Here is a 19,298-nt window from a genome sequence, read left to right as displayed (position 1 = left end):
AGAAGCAGGCTTCCCGCTGAGCAGGGAGCCCGATGCGGGGCTCGATCCCATGACCCTGGGATCATGACCTGAGCCGAAGGCAGACGCTTAACGACTGAGCCACCCAGGCGCCCCGCCTTTAGTCTTTTTTTTTTTTTTTTTTTTTTTTAAAGATTTTATTTATTTATTTGAGAGAGAGAGAATGAGAGAGAGAGCACATGAGAGGGGGGAGGGTCAGAGGGAGAAGCAGACTCCCTGTCGAGCAGGGAGCCCAATGCGGGACTCGATCCCGGGACTCCAGGATCATGACCCGAGCCGAAGGCAGTCGCCTAACCAACTGAGCCACCCAGGTGCCCCCCGCCTTTAGTCTTTATTAAGGGATTCTGCAAGAAACAAGTCCTTGAACTTCTCAGTCCATTTGTTGAAATAAAAAGATTTTAGGCTATTTCTTATTGTTTTTTTTTAAAGATTTTATTTATTTATTTGAGAGAGAGAATGAGATAGAGACAGAGAGAGCATGAGAGGGGGGAGCGTCAGAGGGAGAAGCAGACTCCCCGCCGAGCAGGGAGCCCGGTGCGGGACTCAATCCAGGGACTCCAGGATCATGACCTGAGCCAAAGGCAGTCGCTTAACCGACTGAGCCACTCAGGCGCCCTATTTCTTATTGTTTTACAGTGTTCACAAAGATATAAAAAAATAAATTTCCTATCTTGTTATCAGGAACACTTATACTTCTTTTTGAATGATTAGTTTCTCTTAATGTAAAAGTCTCAATTGCATTGATAATCATTGTGTGGTTTTAGAAAGCTTAAAGTCCTATTGTAGTCAGCGTTTAGTAAGTGTGCAGAACTCTGATATGTATTTCATATGTTAGATTCATTCCTGGCTCCACTGTATGTTCAAATTTTTGCTTTTACTGAGTCTTTTTTATTTGCTTCTAATTAAGGTCATTAATATTGTACATTATATTTTTTTAACTCCTTTAAATCATTTTGGGAATAATGTAGATCGTTAATAAGTAGTCTTTTTACAAGTTTAGAATATGTAGCAAAACTTTGCTAGTTGAACAAGGATCTACTTTTTTTTTTTTTTTAAGATTTATTTATTTGACAGCGAGAGAGGGAACACAGCAGGGGGAGCAGGAGAGGGAGAAGCAGGCTTCCCGCTGAGCAGGAAGCCCAATGCGGGGCTCCATCCCAGGACCCTGGGACCATGACTTGAGCTGAAGGCAGATGTGTAATGACTGAGCCACCCAGGCGCCCCTACTTTTTTTTTTCTTTACGATAATTTCTCACAAAATAGCTTAAAAACTTTAAATAGCAATGCAACTTGGACTATTACTTAAAATCTTTTATCATGTACATTTAAATAATACTTATAATGTGCTTTTAAAATACCTTTTTTTGGATTTTAAAATGTATGTATAGTCACTGTAGAAAATTGGAAAAATGAAGAGATGTATCAAAAGGAAAGTAAAAAAAAAAAAAAAAAGTAAAAATCACCTTTTCCTACCACTAAGTGAAAACTGCTATTAGTATTTCCATCCAGTCTCTCTTCTGTATGCATGTATAGAAACAAAACTTGGGCATCGTTATGTGTATATAATTTTACATCCTTTTTTCCTAACACAGTGTATGAATTTTCCACAGAATTTCTTTATATATGAATTGCTTTTTTTTTTTTTTTTTTTTTTTAAGAGGGGGAAGCAGAGGGGCAAAGGGAGAGGGAGAGAGAGAATCTTAAGCAGATGCTCCACTGGGTGTGGAGCCTGACAAGGGACTTACTCCCAGGACCCTGAAATCATGACCTGAGCTGAAATCAAGAGTCAGACGCTTAAAGCCAACTGAGCCACCCAAGTGCCCCTTCATACATGAATTTCTTCAAAAACATGGTTTTTAATGATTGTACTCTATTCTGTTGTATGGAGGTACCTTACCTTACCTATTGCTCCCCTATCTGGGTCACAGATTATGTTTCACAGTCAACATTTACACTAGAGGGGTATCTTTATATATAAATATTTAGCATATGATATTAAACATCTGTGATTATTTCCTTAGGGCTGATTTGTAGCACTAAGATTCTGGAATTAAATAAATAAATAAAATCTTAAAAAAAAAAAAAAGGGGCACCTGGGTGGCTCAGTCGGTTAAGCGACTGCCTTCGGCTCAGGTCATGATCCTGGAGTCCCGGGATCGAGTCCCGCATCGGGCTCCCAGCTCGGTGGGGAGTCTGCTTCTCCCTCTGACCCTCCTCCCTCTCATGTTCTCTGTCTCTCATTCTCTCTCTCTCAAATAAATAAATAAAATCTTTAAAAAAAAAAAAAAAAGATTCTGGAATTAAAGGGTTGAACAGTTTTTCCCCCTCTCCCTGTTACTATTTTCTTTTTTTATTTATGGAGATTTTCAAAAATTAAAAAGTAGAGAGAATAGCATAGTAGAATTCCACACACCCATCCCCTAGCTAGATGTGAATATTTTTAAGACTCCTAATAGATATTACCTAATTGATTTTTGGAAAGAGAAATGTAAATGCCAATTTACACTTATACCAGCAGTATGTGTGAGTCCATATTCCACCTCATCCTCAGCAACATATATTTGCCATTTGACAGATGAAAAGTAAAAATTTGTTAATTTAATTCACTCTGTTAATTACTGAGATTGGACCTTTAAAAATGTATTTATTAGCCAGTTGTTTTTTTTTTAAGATTTTATTTATTTATTTGGCAGAGAGAGAGATAGCGAGAGCAGGAACACAAGCAAGGGGGAGTGGGAGAGGGAGAAGCAGGCTTCCTGCTGAGCAGGGAGCCCAGTGTGGGGCTCGATCCCAGGACCCTGGGATCATGACCAGAGCTGAAAGCAGACGCTTAACGACTGAGCCACCCAGGCGCCCTTATTAGCCAGTTTGTTAACTTGCTATTAATTGTTGTGGGTTTCAGGGGGATATGAAAGTTTAAATTTCTAATTTAGTAAAATCTGGAAAAAGTTTCTATTTGCTTTCTGCTTTGAAAGCCCTTTACCATTTTGACATCTAGTAAAAGGCCACCTATGTTTTCTTCTAGCTTCTTTGTAGTTTTACTTTTAATAATTCTAATTCACTGGGAATTTAAGTATATTTAATAAGGTATGTATCTAAGTCAAATTGTTTTATCCCCTCATCTAATTTAGAAGCACTAATAATCTGGCCTTTTCCCTTTTGATTTTTGATGTTTTATTGTCATACTCTAAGTAGTTTGTATTGTTATCTCTTGTTTTTCTGATAATAAGCTTTTAAAACATCCTGAAATAGAAGTTGTAGCAGTATATTTTTGCATTTTAAATAGTGTCTGTTGTAGTAGGTAAAGGTTCTCTCATGTTCAATTTACATATTTTCTTGTGTTTTGGTAAAGATACACTTGGGTGACTGGTAAAGAGCCACTTACATACTATGACATGAATTTGTCAGCTCAGGACCATCAGACGTTTTTCACCTGTGACACGGACTTTTTACGTCCTTCAGACACAGGTATGTGTCATATCTGTTCGTGGGGTAAACAGTGGTGATGAAAATTATTTTTAAAAGTCTTTAGAGTTACTTATTATAATATACAAAGTTATTTGGCTTGAGGTTGTTTTGCATTATGGATAAGAGACCCAGATAAAATTGAAACTAAGTATGAATGTAAACTAGGTTGTTACACTACCTACCCTTCTTATAAAGAATTTAAAGTATTTTATAAAAATGTAAAATTACTTCTTTTATTACTTAAAAAACCTTTCAGATCAAATACAGCAACTGTTCATGCAGAGAACAGTATACCCAGTTTGGTCTGGGGAATTAACATGTGCAATTATACATAAGAGTAAGGCAAAGTGTAAACCCAGGCATGGCATGTAGATTAAAATGGAGTATATTTTATCTCAGTCATAAATTAGAGGTGCATGGAAAGTGGTGGAAGATCATAGAAATGTCTGTGTTTAGGTCTAAGTCTTCTCTATGGAAGATAGTATTGAGACTCTTAAATACATGGTTAAAGACAGAGATCTTTATCACTATTCTTTTACTTTGAATGCCCTCTCCTTTCGTATCTATCCTCCCACTTTTATGCTTCCTGCTTTTATCCTTCAAGATCCAAATTAAAAGTCACATTCTCTAGGAACCCTTCTCTGGGAACTCCAGAGTTAAAAACTTTCTTCTCTGCAGTTCTACAGTACTTAGTCCAAGCCTCACTGAAACCATTCTAGTTAATTTATTCAACCACAAACATTTACTTGTTAATTTTATCATGTTGTTTTATTTTATTTTTTTATTATGTTAATCACCATATATTACATCATTAGTTTTTTTTTTTTTAAGATTTTATTTGTTTATTTGACAGAGACACAGGGAGAGAGGGAACACAAGCAGAGGGAATGGGAGAGGGAGAAGCAGGCTCCCCGCTGAGCAGGGAGCCCGATGTGGGGCTCGATCTCAGGACCCTGGGATCATGACCTGAGCCGAAGTCAGACACTTAACAACTGAGCCACCCAGGCGCCCCACATCATTAGTTTTTGATGTAGTGTTCCATGATTCATTGTTTGCGTATAACACCCAGTGCTCCATTCATGTTGTTTTAATGTTTATCTTCCCTAATAGAGTGGGAAACTTTGGAAAGCAGGGACTATATTCTCATCATCTTTGAATCTTTATCGTCTAGCACATTGTCTGGCATACTGTAAATATTAATATTTATTCTTTGATGAAAGTATCGATGAATGACCTTGGTGTCACAGATGTCTTAAGCAGTTTCACTAATAATAGCTAACACTTGTATAGCACTTATTATGCACCAAGCACTGTTCCAAGCAATTTATATAAATGTACTGATTTAATATTCCCAATCATTTTATGAGATAGGTACTTTTATCAGCCTCAGAAATAAAGGAATGGAAAAAAGGAAGGAAAGAAAGAAGGCAGGCAGGCAGGCAAAGGAAAATCAAGTAATATGCCAAGTAATCTAGGTAATAAATGATAAAGTTGGATTTCAAATTCAGGTCTGACTCTTAACCACTATACTACTACTGCTTCTACTCACCATAGTGATAGGCAAAAGAAAATCACCACTAGGGGTCTGAAAAATAGCCAGTTTTCCAGCATTGAAGTGAATTCTTTGTGATCTATATCTGTTGGACTAAATATACTAAGGGTGGATGATAGCAGGAAATCCAAGGATCTTTGGAATGGTTACATAAATGGGTTTAATTGCAAATAGAAAAAGGAATTGCTTTATTTTTACATGCTTAGTGTTTATATTAATGGCAAAAGTGTTGGGTTGGGGAAATAACAGAAATAGAAATTAGTATGTCATGTTAACTTTAAGAACTAAAGTTGACTCTAAAAGTAACTCTAGAAATTAAGGCTTTTCCTCCTTGTCACAAGCAGAATTGCAGACATTGGCGGGCTTTTCAAGTAGCAACCATGGCTATCCACTAAAGCTGTGCTCTTAAAACATTTTTGTTCACTTATCTCCTAAAGGATTTTGAAAAACTATGTATCCTTTCAAATATTTTTAACTTGATATCGTAAGATTAAATAATTGCAAAGAATATGATTTTTAGCATATTAAAGACAGTTGAAAATAAAACTAGAATACCCTATATTTGAATGTATCTCAAGAAATCTAATGACTTGATACCCACCATTATCCATTGAAAAAGGCATTGATGAATACTCTTTAGCAGTAGTAAATTTTATGTAAGTCCTTTTGCTTCTTGAACTCACCCATTTCATACGTCTATATTATTTTATTTTAATTATTATATACTTGAGAGTCTTATCACATATGCTTTTCCACAGTAAAATTTTTTGTGTAAGTTTTTAAAAATTTTAATTTCCTTTTATCATAAGGTTCTAAATGGTATCATGTACTTTAGTTATATATATATATATCTTAAAGATTTTATTTATTTATTTATTAGAGAGCGAGTGAGAGAGAAACAGCATGAGAGAGGAGAGGGTCAGAGGGAGAAGCAGGCTCCCCGCTGAGCCGGGAGCCCGATGTGGGACTCGATCCCAGGACCCTGGGATCATGACCTGAGCCGAAGGCAGTCACTTAACCAACTGAGCCACCCAGGCGCCCTACTTTAGTTATATTTTTGTCAAATCCTTGGAGCTACATATTTGGTATTTTCAGCTTTAGAAAATGTTCTCCATATAACCTTGTTGGCCGGGTGAGTTCTCATTGTCAATTCTATCAACCAAATCAGACCGACTTTCTGACAGAAAAGTCTGACTTCATTTTAAGTCAAATAAACATGTTAACATGCATCTCTGTGACAACCATTTCTCTTCAGAATTTAGATTCTAAGAAAGAGATAATTCTTGGAGCTTTGCCTAGAGCCTATCACTTGGCCAAAATAAGATTCCACCACCTTTATTATCCTTTTTTTTTTTTTAAAGATTTTATTTATTTATTTGACAGAGAGAGAGAGAACAAGTAGGCAGATAGGCAGGCAGAGGGAGAGGGAGAAGCAGGCTCCCCGCTGAGCAGGGAGCCGGATGCGGGGTTTGATCCCAGGACCCTGGGATCATGACCTGAGCTGAAGGCAGCCGCTTAACCAGCTGAGCCACCCAGGCGCCCCTATTATCCTTTACTAGTGCCCCCTTTGCCTTGCTGTGAGGGGACCTTTCCTTAGTAGCAACACATTCTTTGACAGTAAGGGGCGAGGGGTGCTGATAAGTGGAACTGATGAAAATTGTTATCACTCCCTCCCCTACAACATACTTGCATTCAGAGTATCCAGGGGCTAGAATACTCTTATTTCTAAAGCCAAGCTTCACTGTTAAGTAAAAGCAATTCCTGTTGTAGGTGCCTTGACAAAAAAATGGCTTTCCCAAAACCCAAACTTTGAATTGTCCTTTGGGCACTTGGAGATTTTTATACTTTAGGGATTGCACCTTAGAAAGATTCAGGAGGGGTGAGAAGTAAGAGTTTTTTCTGTAAAGTAGAAGAAGGGAATATATCTTTTGGGGAGTGGGGAAGCAGATGTTGGGTAGGAAAGGGAAGCCAGCATGATGCATAGATCAATCAGAGGAACATTCTTCAAGTAGATCAGTTCTAGGAAAGAGTCATATAATGTTGAGACTTTATAAATTGGTTTTCTTAAAACCACACATGCTGTTTTGGTCCTTGCAACGTTTTGTGTACTTCTAGAGGTATGCATAATCCCATGTAAATACCGAGCTCAAGGACAGACTCCATCTGTGAATTGATCCATTTTGATCTTTTCAGACACTCACATAAAGGTAATGATTTATATCTGTAGTTTTATATTAAAAAATGTATACATATGTGTGATATTACAAATTTCTCTTGATGAATTGTCATCAGTTACTAAGTTAGTAGATTCTCTTCTCATCTTATTCATTTATTTATTTAAGGCAGAAAACAAACATATCTTCAGGACCAGCCAGCAGTATTCTTTTTTCGTTGTTTTTTTTTTTTTAAGATTTTATTTTTAAGTAATCTTTACATCCAACGTGGCGCTCAAACTCACAACCCTGAGATCAAGAGTTTCATGCTCTACCAACTGAGCCATACAGGTGCCCCTGGTCAGCAGTGTTTTTGGAATAATTTGTTTTCATGGTATTTTCTCTTCAACACTTAAGAATCAGGAGATTTAACATTTGAACCCAGATTTAACACTTTTTAGAAGTTGGAAAATATGGCAAAACTGGACCTGTAAGTCCACCTTGTAGTAATCAATTAGACCCAAGCTATGACTCTCTCCTTTAGACAGTGCACATGCTTTTAGTTTACACATCTATGTTTTCTGCTTGGTCTTTGTAGGCATCTACATTTACAACCTCTGATCTTGGGATTGACTATTCTCTTTTCTGCTTGATAACATATTGGAATATTATTTAACTTAAAAAATAGATAAATTTGATTGAATTGCTGATTGCTTGTGTTGTTTTTTAAGAATATCAAGAGCTCTTAAAGAGGACAGTTGAGCAGCTCTTTCTACCCACGGGTCCTGTCCCTGTGCTTTAATAAAACCACCTTTCTGCATTAAAAAAAAAAAAAGAGGACAGTTAAATACTAAATCAGCATTTTCCTTTTAATTATTCCTAAGCCTTGTTTTAGAAAGAAATACAAATTTTTCTTCTTGTACTTTATTTCCCCTTTCCCCTTTGACTTGGAACTGAATAAGTTGTGAGGATTAATCTTGAAAGTCTGGATAGAGCAGTTGAAAACTTAAGAATATGAATAAGAAAAAATGCTTAAAGGTGGATCAGATGACCTTAGTAAAAAAGAAAGAAGTGCAAAGAAGATGAGATCGTTTCCATGTATTAAATTAGCAAAGATTGATACTACTCAGTGTTGCTAAGTAGGGAAACAGTCTCTCTGTTTCTATCCTCCACTCTCCTCCACTGCCTGGAAGAATGTAAATTAATACAATCTTATTGAGAAGAGTTTGGGAGTTTATATCCAAAATCTTTTAAAAGATGCATACATTTTAATCAACCATTCCACTTCCAGAAAGGAAATATTGGGTCAGGCATGCAAAGGTAGATGTTGAAAGATGGTTATTACAACATTTCTATAATTAGCGAAAAATTGGGTGTAACTTAATAATTTAAAAGAATTATTTCAATAAATTTTGACATATACTTAATAGACTAGAAGACCAAATAGCCATTTAAAATGTTGATTAAGATTTCAGTATCCAAATTTGACTTGTAAGTTAAACCATGTAAGTTAAAGAAGAAAGCCCCATCATTAAAACTGGCAAGTCTAATATTATTCTTTATTTTTATGTAATATTTTAAAGTTTCAGCAAAACCCTATTCTTTACCTGGTTATTATCAGATGGGTGCTGACTTGCATCAATTTGTCAAGTTCAGGAAGCATTAGCTGTCAGACAGCTGGTGACATGTTCAATATGAGAAATGTATTTTTGTCACACAAGTGGAATATATTGTCTTCTTTTCTAAGCCAAGACTAATATTTTGTTTCCAAAGGAAAACTCAAACATTTTCCACATTATTCTTTCTGGACAGTTGTAGGTTTTGTTCCAAAAGCAACATTCATAGATTCTCTATTTTTCTTATCAAACTTGAAATAGGCCAGATAGTTTCATGAATCTACTTTGTTTATTTGTTTGTTTAATTTTTAACAAACTTATTGTTTAGTATGAAATTTTATTTAGTATTTATTAGTATTAAATTTTCATTTTGGTATAGTAAATGGTAGCAAAACTAATATTATTTTAGAGAGATCTTAATTCAGGCTTTTGTTGAATCTTGGTAGAGACATTTTCCATAAATGTACTAAATTCTAAATTAATTGCTTTTTCCACCTTTTTGTACAAAATGCAAATTCAGACATTCTTCCCGGATTGAATCATTGATTAGACAAAGACTTTGTTTTTAAGTGTTTTGTATATTTTTAACAGTTCCATAGGCCCTTTTCAAAGTGATAAAAGAACTAGAATATTTCATATTGATTATAATGTGATGTCACATAATTTTAATATGCATTTAGAAATATAAATGTTCATGTATAGTAATGGTGTAATTAACTGGATTAAATACCTTATATATTGTACTCAAATCAGAGAAAGAATATATTTTTCTTATGTGTGATGCTTCCAAATTTAATTTAAATTTCTCATAAGATTAAGGTGAACTGACACCCCAATTTCTAGTTTCTTATGTTTAAGAACATGTTATTTAAATCTTTGTTTACTCTCCTAGCTCATTCTTCACACATTTTGCATAAGATTATTTATGTTTACCATCTCATCTACTTTTTGAAATATTTTTCCTACAGTTATGCAGAAGGCATGGAGGGAAAGAAATCCTCCAGCTCGAATCAAAGCAGCCTATCAAGCTTTAGAATTAAACAATGAGTAAGTTTGAAATATATGGAAAGTAAGTTTGTTTTGAAGGAAACTCAGGCAAATGATTTCATGTTCTTATGTCTCTTCCTAAGACACTTGGAGTCATTAGCAATCCCCTTTCTTTTTTTCTATACTAGAGACAAATTTTGCAGTGTTCATAGACATCTGTACTTTGCTTCTGAAATTACAAACTTATCAGTGCTTTTGAATAGAAATTATCCTAGAGATACTTTTTTAAATGGAGAATGTTGATCTAATTGGTGATAATTCTTGATAGTTAAAGAGTACTAAAATACTTCTGCCACCTTTTTAAATTTTGTTTTTCATTTAAATCATTCATTTAAAGCATTCATTCAGTCCTGAGAACTTTAGTTGCTAATGGGATTGGAGGCATGCAAAGAGGATTCAAAATAAGGAAAATGTAGCATTTATTTTTTATAGCTCTTTGTATCGATTCTATATTTTGAAAAGGCAAATGTAAAATTATAAGTTAACCTAATATTTAAGTGAAACAGATCAATAAGTATTAATCTGATACTAAATAAATGCCAAGAGTAAAATATGGCCCCAGTTGGGGTTAATCAAGGAATGCTTCCTGAATGATGTGAATTTAGCATTGTCCCCTGTATCCCTCAACAACCCCGCCCCCCAAAATATGTTATCATTATTAAGAAGACCTTCCCAAGGTGGAGCAAAAATCACAGTGTAGGGAACTCAAAAGCAGTGAGAAACTCTGGAAACTAATCAAAACTAATCAAAAGTTTAAAGCATCCTAGAGAATGCTTAATCAATTAAAAAAACAGTCAAATTTCTGTAAGTGAGCTTTATGGTGTTTTGACTTACACTGGCTCCATCCCCCACTCCCTTGCTTAGTGGCAGCTTTGAAGACAAAAGTCAGCATTCTGGGTATAGGTTCCTACTACCAGAGGAAGTGGAATGGATCTTATTGTTAAAGAATTGCGCTTGTTTATTTTGACCTGTCTGGTTGGCTCTCTGAAGGACCAGCTCAAAGGTCTTGCCTTTATTTGGGTTAATTCAGAGCTCTCCCAGCGCAGACACAGCTACACTGGGGGGACATTTGTTGAAAACATTTAAAGGCAAATGCATTAGTCCCTGCTGCCCTGGGGCAAGTGATAACAGCTGGGGCAAACAATAGACAAACCAGAAAGCTTGAGAGGAAAGGCTGGGGAATGAGATACTTTGGAAAATAAAGGCTTTGAAAAACTCTGACATATTCCTGGGAATCTCAGATGTCCCACACATGCCCAGGTTTGGGCACATGCTTAGAAATGACTTAAGACCCTAAGCTCTGTCTAAATTTCAGGTTCTGCACAAACAGAAAGTAAAGGCTAAGGCAGAGTTGTAAACTGCCTGACTGAATGTTGAAGGTGTGCCCCAACACACACACAGAACCAATCTGCAGACTTGGGTTTTTTTGTTTTGTTTTTGGTTCCAGGTGTTTAAGGCAATCTCTATCAAATCACTGGCTGATGAATAAGCTAAAGGAGCAGAGGCTTCACTGGTCATATATGATAATGACTACAAACTTCAGATTAGTTCAGCGAAGTCATTAAACAAATAACTACAACAAACAACAACAACAAGCCATAGGGAAGAGGGGGAATCTGATTGCTAGAGTTGCTAGATTATAATCTTCAAAATGTGCAGTTTTAAAGAAATTACAAGACATTCAAAGAAACAAACTATGCCTCATACACAGAAAAGAAAGGAAATGAATGGAGACTGTCCTCAAGGAAGTCCTCAAGACTTGGACTTTCCAGACAAAAACTTTAAATCAGATACTGTAAATATGCTCAAAGAGGTAAAGGAAGCCATGTACAAAGAACAAAAGGAAGTCATGAGAAGGATATCTCACCACTAGAGAATATCAATAAAGATTTAGAAATCTTGAAAGAAATTTAGGAAAAAAGTTTAGAAAGAAATCTAGAAATAAAGATCAAGAAGCTCAGTGAACCTCAAGTAAGATATAATCAAAGAAATCTACAGTGAGACACATTGTAATCAAGCTTTCAAAAACAAAGGACAAGGGGAAATTCCTGAAAACAGCAAGAGAGAAGTGATTCATCATGAATGAGGGATCCTCAATAAGATTAACAGCTGAGTTCTCATCAGAAACCATAGAAGCCAGAAGGCAGTGGGATGACAAAGTCAAAATTCTGAAGAAAACTGTCAGCTAAGGATTCTTTTCCTTTTTTCTTTTTTTAAGATTTTATTTATTTAAGAAAGAGCACGCACAAGCATGAGCATGGGAGAGGGGCAGAAGCTGGCTCCCTGCTCAGCAGGGAGCCCAATTCGGGGCTTGATCCTGGAACCCAGGGATCATGACCTGAGCCAAAGGCAGGTGCTTAGCTGACTGAGCCACCCAGGTGCCTCCACAGCTAAAGATTCTATATCCAACAAACCTGTTCTTCAAAAATGAAGGAGAAATTTAGACATTCCCAGATAAACAGAAACTGAGAGAGTTCATTGCTAGTAGACCTATATTATAAGAAATGCTAAAAGGAGTTTTTCAAGGTGAAATAAAAGGATACTAGACAGTCTTGACTCCACACAAAGCAATAAAGAACACCAGTAAAGATAATTACATAAGCAAATATAAAAGTTAATGTATTTTGGGTTTGCAACAATTATTTTTTCAATATGATTTAGAAGACAACAATGTAAAACTAATTATAAATCTATATTGATGGACATACAGTTTATAAAAATGTAATTTGTGACAATAACAACATAAGGTATGGGGTGGGGGAAGAGCTATATAGAAGCAAAGTTTTGTATGCTATTGAAACTAAGTTGGTATTAACTGAAACTACATTGCTGTAAATTAAGATGTTAAAAGTAATTGTTAATTATTAACCACTAAGAAATAACTAAAAAAAATATAGTAAAAGAAGCTAGAAGGGAATCAAAATGGTATACTAGAAAATACCTAACACAATTACTGCCAGAAATAAGGACAAAAAAGGATATATAGAAAACAAATAGGAAAATAGCAGAAACAAGTCCTTCCTTATCATTAATTACTTAAATGTAAATGGATTAAACTCTGCAGTTAAAGGCATTGATTGGCAGAATGGATTTAAAAAACAGTTCAGCTATATGCTGTCTATAAGAGATTCATTTTAGATACAAAGATACAAAGAAGTAGAAGGTAAAAGTATGGAAAAAGATATTCCATGCAAATAGTAACCAAAAGAGAGATGCAGTGGCTATCCTATATCAGACAAAATAGACTTCAAGACAAAAATTTTTTTAATTATTTGAGAGAGAGAGAGCAAGCAAGGGGAGGAAAAGAGGGAGAGGGACAAGCAGACTCTGTGCTGAGCATGGAGCCCAACACAGGACTCGATCCGAAACCCTGAGATCATGACCTGAGCTGAAATCAAGAGCCAGATGCTCAACCAGCTGAGCCACCCAGACGCTCCAACAAAATTTTTATAAGATAATTACATTATATAATGATAAAAGAGGTTTAATTCATCAAGAAGATACAACAATTATAAACTTATATGCATTTAATAACAGAGACCCAAAATATATGAAGCAAAAAGAATTGAAGGGAGGAATAGACAGTTGTTGGAAGCTTCAACACCATTTCATTAATGGATAGAATAATTAGACAAAAGATACACAATGAAATGAAAGACTTGAACAACACTATAAACTAACTAGACCTAACAGACATCCATATAGCGCTCTATTCAACAATAGTAGAGTACATGTTCTTCTCAAGTGTACATGGAACATTCTCTAGGATATATTATATGTTATGATATAAAGAATTCTCAATAAATTCCAAAAGATTGAAATTATATAAAGTACTTCAACCACAGTGGAATAAAATTAGAAATCAAAAACACAAGGAGATCTGGAAATTTCACAATATTGGGATATGTGGAAGTTAGGCAAGAGTCTTAAACAACCAGTGAGTCAAAGAAGAAATCACAAAGAAAAGATAGAAAATACTTTGGGATGGATGAGTGAAAATGAAAGCACAACATACCAAAACTTAAGAGATACAGAGAAAGTGGAAACTGTAAACACAATACTAAAGAAAAACAGATCTCAAATCAATAACTTAAACTTTATACCGTAAGAAACTAGAAAATGAAGAGCCAACTAAACTACAAGCAGAAGGAAGGCAGTAACAAAGAATAGAGTGAGATAAAATAGAGAATAGAAAAGCAATAGAATCAATGAAACCAAAGGTTGGTTTTTTTTTTTTTTAGATTTTTTTATTATTTATTTATTTGAGAGAGAAACAGCATGAGAGGGGATAGGGTCAGAGGGAGAAGCAGGTTCTCCGCCGAGCCGGGAGCCCGATGCGGGACTCGATCCCAGGACTCCGGGACCATGACCTGAGCCGAAGGCAGTCGCTTAACCAACTGAGCCACCCAGGCGCCCCAAAGGTTGGTTTTTTAAAAGATCAACAAAATTGGGGCACCTGGGTGACTCAGTCAGTTAGGCGTCTGCCTTTGGCTCAGGTTATGCTCCCAGGGTCCTGGGACCAAGACCTGTGTCACACTCCCGACTCAGTGGAAAACCTGCTTCTCCCTCTCCCTCCGCTGCTCCTCCTTCTTGTGTGCTCTTTCTCTCCCTCTGTCAAATAAATAAATCTTAAAAAAATAAAGATCAACAAAATTGACAAACTTTTAGCTAGACTGACCAATTAAAAAAGAAGACTCAGATTACTGAAATAAAGAATGAAACTGGGAACATTACTACTTACCTTACAGAAATTAAAAGCTGAATACAGTGAACAATTACATGTTTATAAATTAGATAAATGGACAAATTTCTAACAACACACTACCAAAATTGATTCAAGAAATAGAAAATCTGAGTAGACCTATAACAAGTGAAGATGATGGAATCAGTAATTTAAAAACTTCCAAACAAAGAAAACCCAGGACTAGATAGATCCCTTCACTGGCAAGTGCTACCGAGAACTAGAAGAAGAATAAACACCAGTCCTTCTTAAACTCTTCAAAGAAATAGAAGGGAAGTAACTCTTCCTGACTCATCCTGTGAAGCCAATATTACCCTCATACCAAAACCAGACAAAGACATCACAAGAAACAAAAATTATAGACTAATATCCATTATGAATATAGATGCAAAAATCCTCAACAAAATACCTAGCACAGCAAATCCAGCAGCATATTAGAAGAATTATACACCAGGAACAAGTGGGATTTGTCCCAAGAAGGCAAGGGTGGTTTAAAATATGAAAATCAGTCAATGTAAGATACCACATTAATAGAAAAAAAGAATAAGAACCACATGGTCATCTCTGTTGATACAGAAAATGTATTTGACAAAATCCTACACTATTTTATGATAAAAACACTAAGAAATAAAAAAGGAATAGAGGGAAACTTCCTCAAACTGATAAAGGACATCTGTGAAAAACCCACAGCTAACTACATATTTACAGATGAAAGACTGAAAGGTTTCTTTCTAAGATCAAGGTAAGACAAGGACATCATTTCTCTACTTCTATTTAACGTTGTACTGGAAGTGCTAGCCAGTGCAATTGAGTAAGAAGAAGGAGGGAAAATGGCTTCCAAATCAGAAGGGAAAAAGTTAAAAAACCATCTTTAATCATAGATTATATGATCTTATACATAGAAAATCTCAAAGAATCCACACACAAAAAAACCGTTACAGCTAGCAAAAGAGTTCAACAAAGTTATTGTCTACGGGACATATAGAAAACAAATAGGAAAATGGCAGAAACGAGTCCTTCCTTATATCTGTCATGTATCTATATACTAGGAGTGGACAGTCTGAAAAAGAAATTTATTTATTTTAAAGGATTTATTTATTTGACAGAGAGAGACACAGCGAGAGAGGGAACACAAGCAGGGGGAGTGGGAGAGGGAGAAGCAGACTTCCCGCAGAGCAGGGAGCCTGATGCGGGGCTCAATCCCAGGACTCTGGGATCATGACCTGAGCCGAAGGCAGAAGCTTAATGACTGAGCCACCCAGGTGCCCCAGAAATTTATTTTTTTAATATTTTATTTATTTATTAGAGAGTGGGGGGTGGGGAGAGGGAGAAGCAGGCTCCCCACAGAGCAGGGAGCCCAATGTGTGGGGCTCAATCCCAGGACCCCAAGATCATGACCTGAGCCGAAGGCAGACATTTAACTGACTGAGCCACCCAGGCACCCCTGAAAAAGAAATTTAAAAAACAATTCCATTTACAATAGCATCAAAAGTGTTAAAATACTTAAAATAAATTTAACCAAAGAGTTTAAGACTTGTACACTTTTTAAAAATGACAAAGTATTGTTGAAAAAGTTAAAGAATATCTAAATAAATGGAAAGACATCCCATGTTTATGAATTGGAATACTTAACATTGTTAAGATGGCATCACTCCTCAAGTTGATCTATAAATTCAGTGCAATCCCTATCAAAATTTCAATTGCCATTACGAAATGGACAAGCTGATCCTAAAATTCACATTGAATTACAAGAATCCTCAAACAGCCAAAACAACCTTGAAAAAGAACAAAGTTGGAAAACTCACTTCCTGATTTCAAAGCTTACTATGAAGCTGCAGTAATTAAATCATAAAAACAGACCTCTAGATTAATGGAATCAAGTTGAGTCCAGAAATAAACCCATGCATTTATGGTCAATTGATTTTTTTTAAAAGATTTATTTATTTTAGAGAGAGAGTGAGTGAGAGAGTGAGAGAAGGGGCAGAGGGAGAGAAACAGACTCCCCACTGAGTGGATCCCGAAGCAGGGCTTGATCTCATGACCCAGAGATCATGACCTGAGCTGAAACCAAGAGTTGGGTGCCCAACCAACTGAGCCATCCAGGAGCCCCTGTGGTCAATTGATTTTTGACAAGGGTGCCAAGACCATTCAATGGGGAAAGAATAGTCTTCTCATTAAGTGATGGTGGGCAGATGGATAGCCACATGCAAAAGCAACCCTTAACTCACATCATGCACAATTAATTCAAAAAACAAAATAAAAATTAATCTAAGATCTAAATTTAAGTGCTTAGACAGAGAAAGAAAACATAGGGACAGATTTTTATGACTGGATTTGGCAATGTTTTCTTAGATATGACACCAAAAGCACAAGCAACAACAAAGAAAAAATTAGATAAATTAGACTTCGTCAAAGTTAAAAGCTTTTGTGCATTGAAGGATACTATCAAGAAAGTGAAAAAGCAACCCACAGAATGAGAGAAAATATTTGCAAGCCATATTTGATAAGAGTCCAGTATCCAGAATATATCAAGAATTCTTATAACTCAGTTACAAAATGATAATCCAATTAAAAATGGATGAAGGATTTCAACAGACATTTCTTCAAAGAAGGATTTAAACAGACATTCATATAAATGACCAATAAGCACATGAAAAGGTGCTCAGCATCATTCATAATTAGGGAAATGAAAGTGAAAACAACAGTGACATGCCCCTTCATAAGATGAGTATAACAAAAACAAAAACCTCCAGAAAATACCAAGTGTTTGCAAAAATATGGACAAATAAGAACCATCATACATTGCAGAGGAATGTAAAATGGTATCACCACTGTGGAAAACAGGGCAGCAGCTCCTCAAAAAGATAAAATTAGAACTATTATATGACCCAGCAGTTCCACACCTAGGCATATACTGAAGAGTACTAAAAACAGGTGTTTACAGCAATATTATTATAGCCCCAAACTGGAACCAACTCAGATGTCCATCAGCTGATTATGATTGGATAAACAGAATTGGTATATATACACAGTGGTATATTAGTCATAAAAAGGAATGAAATACTGCTCCGTGCTACATGAGTGAACCTTGTATATATATTACAAGTCCCTGAATGACATACTTTAAAATTAGCCAATTTTAGTATGTGAATTTTACCTTAATTAAAAAAAAACCCAACCTTCCTAACAGTGAGATTCATTCAATACTTATAAAATTAATTTCTGTATTAACATCTCCATTAAAAATATTTTTGAACTGGGGCACCTGGGTGGCTCAGTCGTTAAGCGTCTGCCTTCGGCTCAGGTCATGATCCCAGGGTCTTGGGATTGAGCCCCACATCGGGCTCCCTGCTCCGTGGGAAGCCTGCTTCTCCCTCTCCCACTCCCCCTGCTTGTGTTCCCTCTCTCGCTGTGTCTCTCTGCCAAATAAATGAATAAAATCTTAAAATATATATTTTTGAATGAATATAGGAAAGCTCTTAGAGGAAAGAACCTCTTTTTATCATATAGCTAAACTGTAATTTAAAATATTTATATTTTGATTCTACTGCATCAATTTATACCCATCTAGATCTTTTTTTTTTTTTTAAAGATTTTATTTATTTATTTAACAGAGAGAGAGATAGCGAGAGCAGGAACACAAGCAGAGGAGTGGGAGAGGGAGAAGCAGGCTTCCCGCGGAGCAGGGAGCCCGATGCGGGGCTCGATCCCAGGACCCTGGGATCATGACCTGAGCCGAAGGCAGATGCTTAACAACTGAGCCACCCAGGCGCCCCCCCATCTAGATCTTTTAAAAATGTTTTTATTTTGTTATTTAAGAACATTTGAATTGGGCTTAGAATGGCAGTTTGGGAGCCTAGTGTTTAAAGCAGCAATATATCTAATGTTTCAGAGAAGTCTGATACATGTAATGGAGAAATTTCTGTTGGTTAGTGAAATTATCATATAGTTCAATTTAGTGTACTATTTGAAGGATGCTGAAATGGTTCGATTTGCATTTTCTGAATTCAAAAGATCCTCCTCGTCCCCAGCGGTTTGATAGCTACCTTGCCATCATTTTTTTTAAAAAGATTTTATTTATTTATTTTTTTAGAGAGATAATGTGAATGGGGGGAGGGGGAGATGGAGAGGGGAGACAGAATCCCAAGCAGACTCCCTGCTGAGTGTAGAGCTCAACGCAGGGCTCAATCTCACAGCCCTGAGATCATGACCTGCGCTGAAAACAAGCGTCCCAGGCAACCCCCCTTGCCATCATTTTTGTTTCATGCCTGGTCTTATACTTTTGCCAACAATTTCTCTTCTCTTGCTTAAACACTGTTCAATAGAAATATAACATGAACCATATATGTAACTAAATTTTCTGGTAGCCAGATTTTTTTTTTTAAAGATTTTTATTTGTTTGACAGAGAGAGATACAGCGAGAGAGGGAACACAAGCAGGGGGAGTGGAGAGGGAGAAGCAGGCCTCCTGCCGAGCGGGGAGCCCGATGCGGGGCTCGATCCCAGGACCCTGAGATCATGACCTGAGCCGAAGGCAGACGCTTAACGACTGAGCCACCCAGGCGCCCCTGGTAGCCAGATTTTAAAAGTAAAAAGAAATAGGTGAAATTAATTTAACGAATATATTTTATTTAGCTATATTCCAAATATTAAAATATTATTTTAACATATAATTGATATATTTCTTAAACTATTAAAGTATTT

General features: G+C 36.1%; 1 protein-coding gene and 1 long non-coding RNA gene across 15 annotated transcripts in view; both read left to right on the top strand.

The window, feature by feature from the left end:
* The window catches only part of ST7L (suppression of tumorigenicity 7 like), a 164,053-nt gene that overhangs the window by 8,869 nt on the left and 135,886 nt on the right, over window positions 1-19,298 (top strand). For 11 of the 14 annotated variants that reach the window (XR_014144083.1, XR_014144084.1, XM_081815678.1 and 8 more), the window contains 2 exons: window positions 3,371-3,486; window positions 9,776-9,854. Coding sequence is in view for 12 of the 14 variants with exons in the window: in XM_081815678.1 (XP_081671804.1) it covers window positions 3,371-3,486; window positions 9,776-9,854 (195 nt within the window). In the remaining 2 variants the exon portion in view is untranslated. The remainder of the gene's footprint in view (window positions 1-3,370; window positions 3,487-9,775; window positions 9,855-19,298) is intronic. The other 3 variants (XM_081815682.1, XM_081815683.1, XM_081815681.1) reach the window with 2 other exon arrangements.
* Window positions 9,862-18,971, top strand: LOC145720860 (uncharacterized). Its single transcript, XR_014144085.1, has 2 exons — window positions 9,862-14,074; window positions 14,276-18,971. It is a non-coding gene; the product is annotated as an uncharacterized LOC145720860 (long non-coding RNA).

The sequence above is a fragment of the Leptonychotes weddellii genome, chromosome 4 (genome assembly GCF_054177405.1).
Source record: "Leptonychotes weddellii isolate Sample4059 chromosome 4, ASM5417740v2, whole genome shotgun sequence".
Taxonomy (NCBI): domain Eukaryota; kingdom Metazoa; phylum Chordata; class Mammalia; order Carnivora; family Phocidae; genus Leptonychotes; species Leptonychotes weddellii.
The sequence above is the reverse complement of the archived record's forward strand: the minus strand, read 5'-3'. Positions and strand labels throughout refer to the sequence as shown.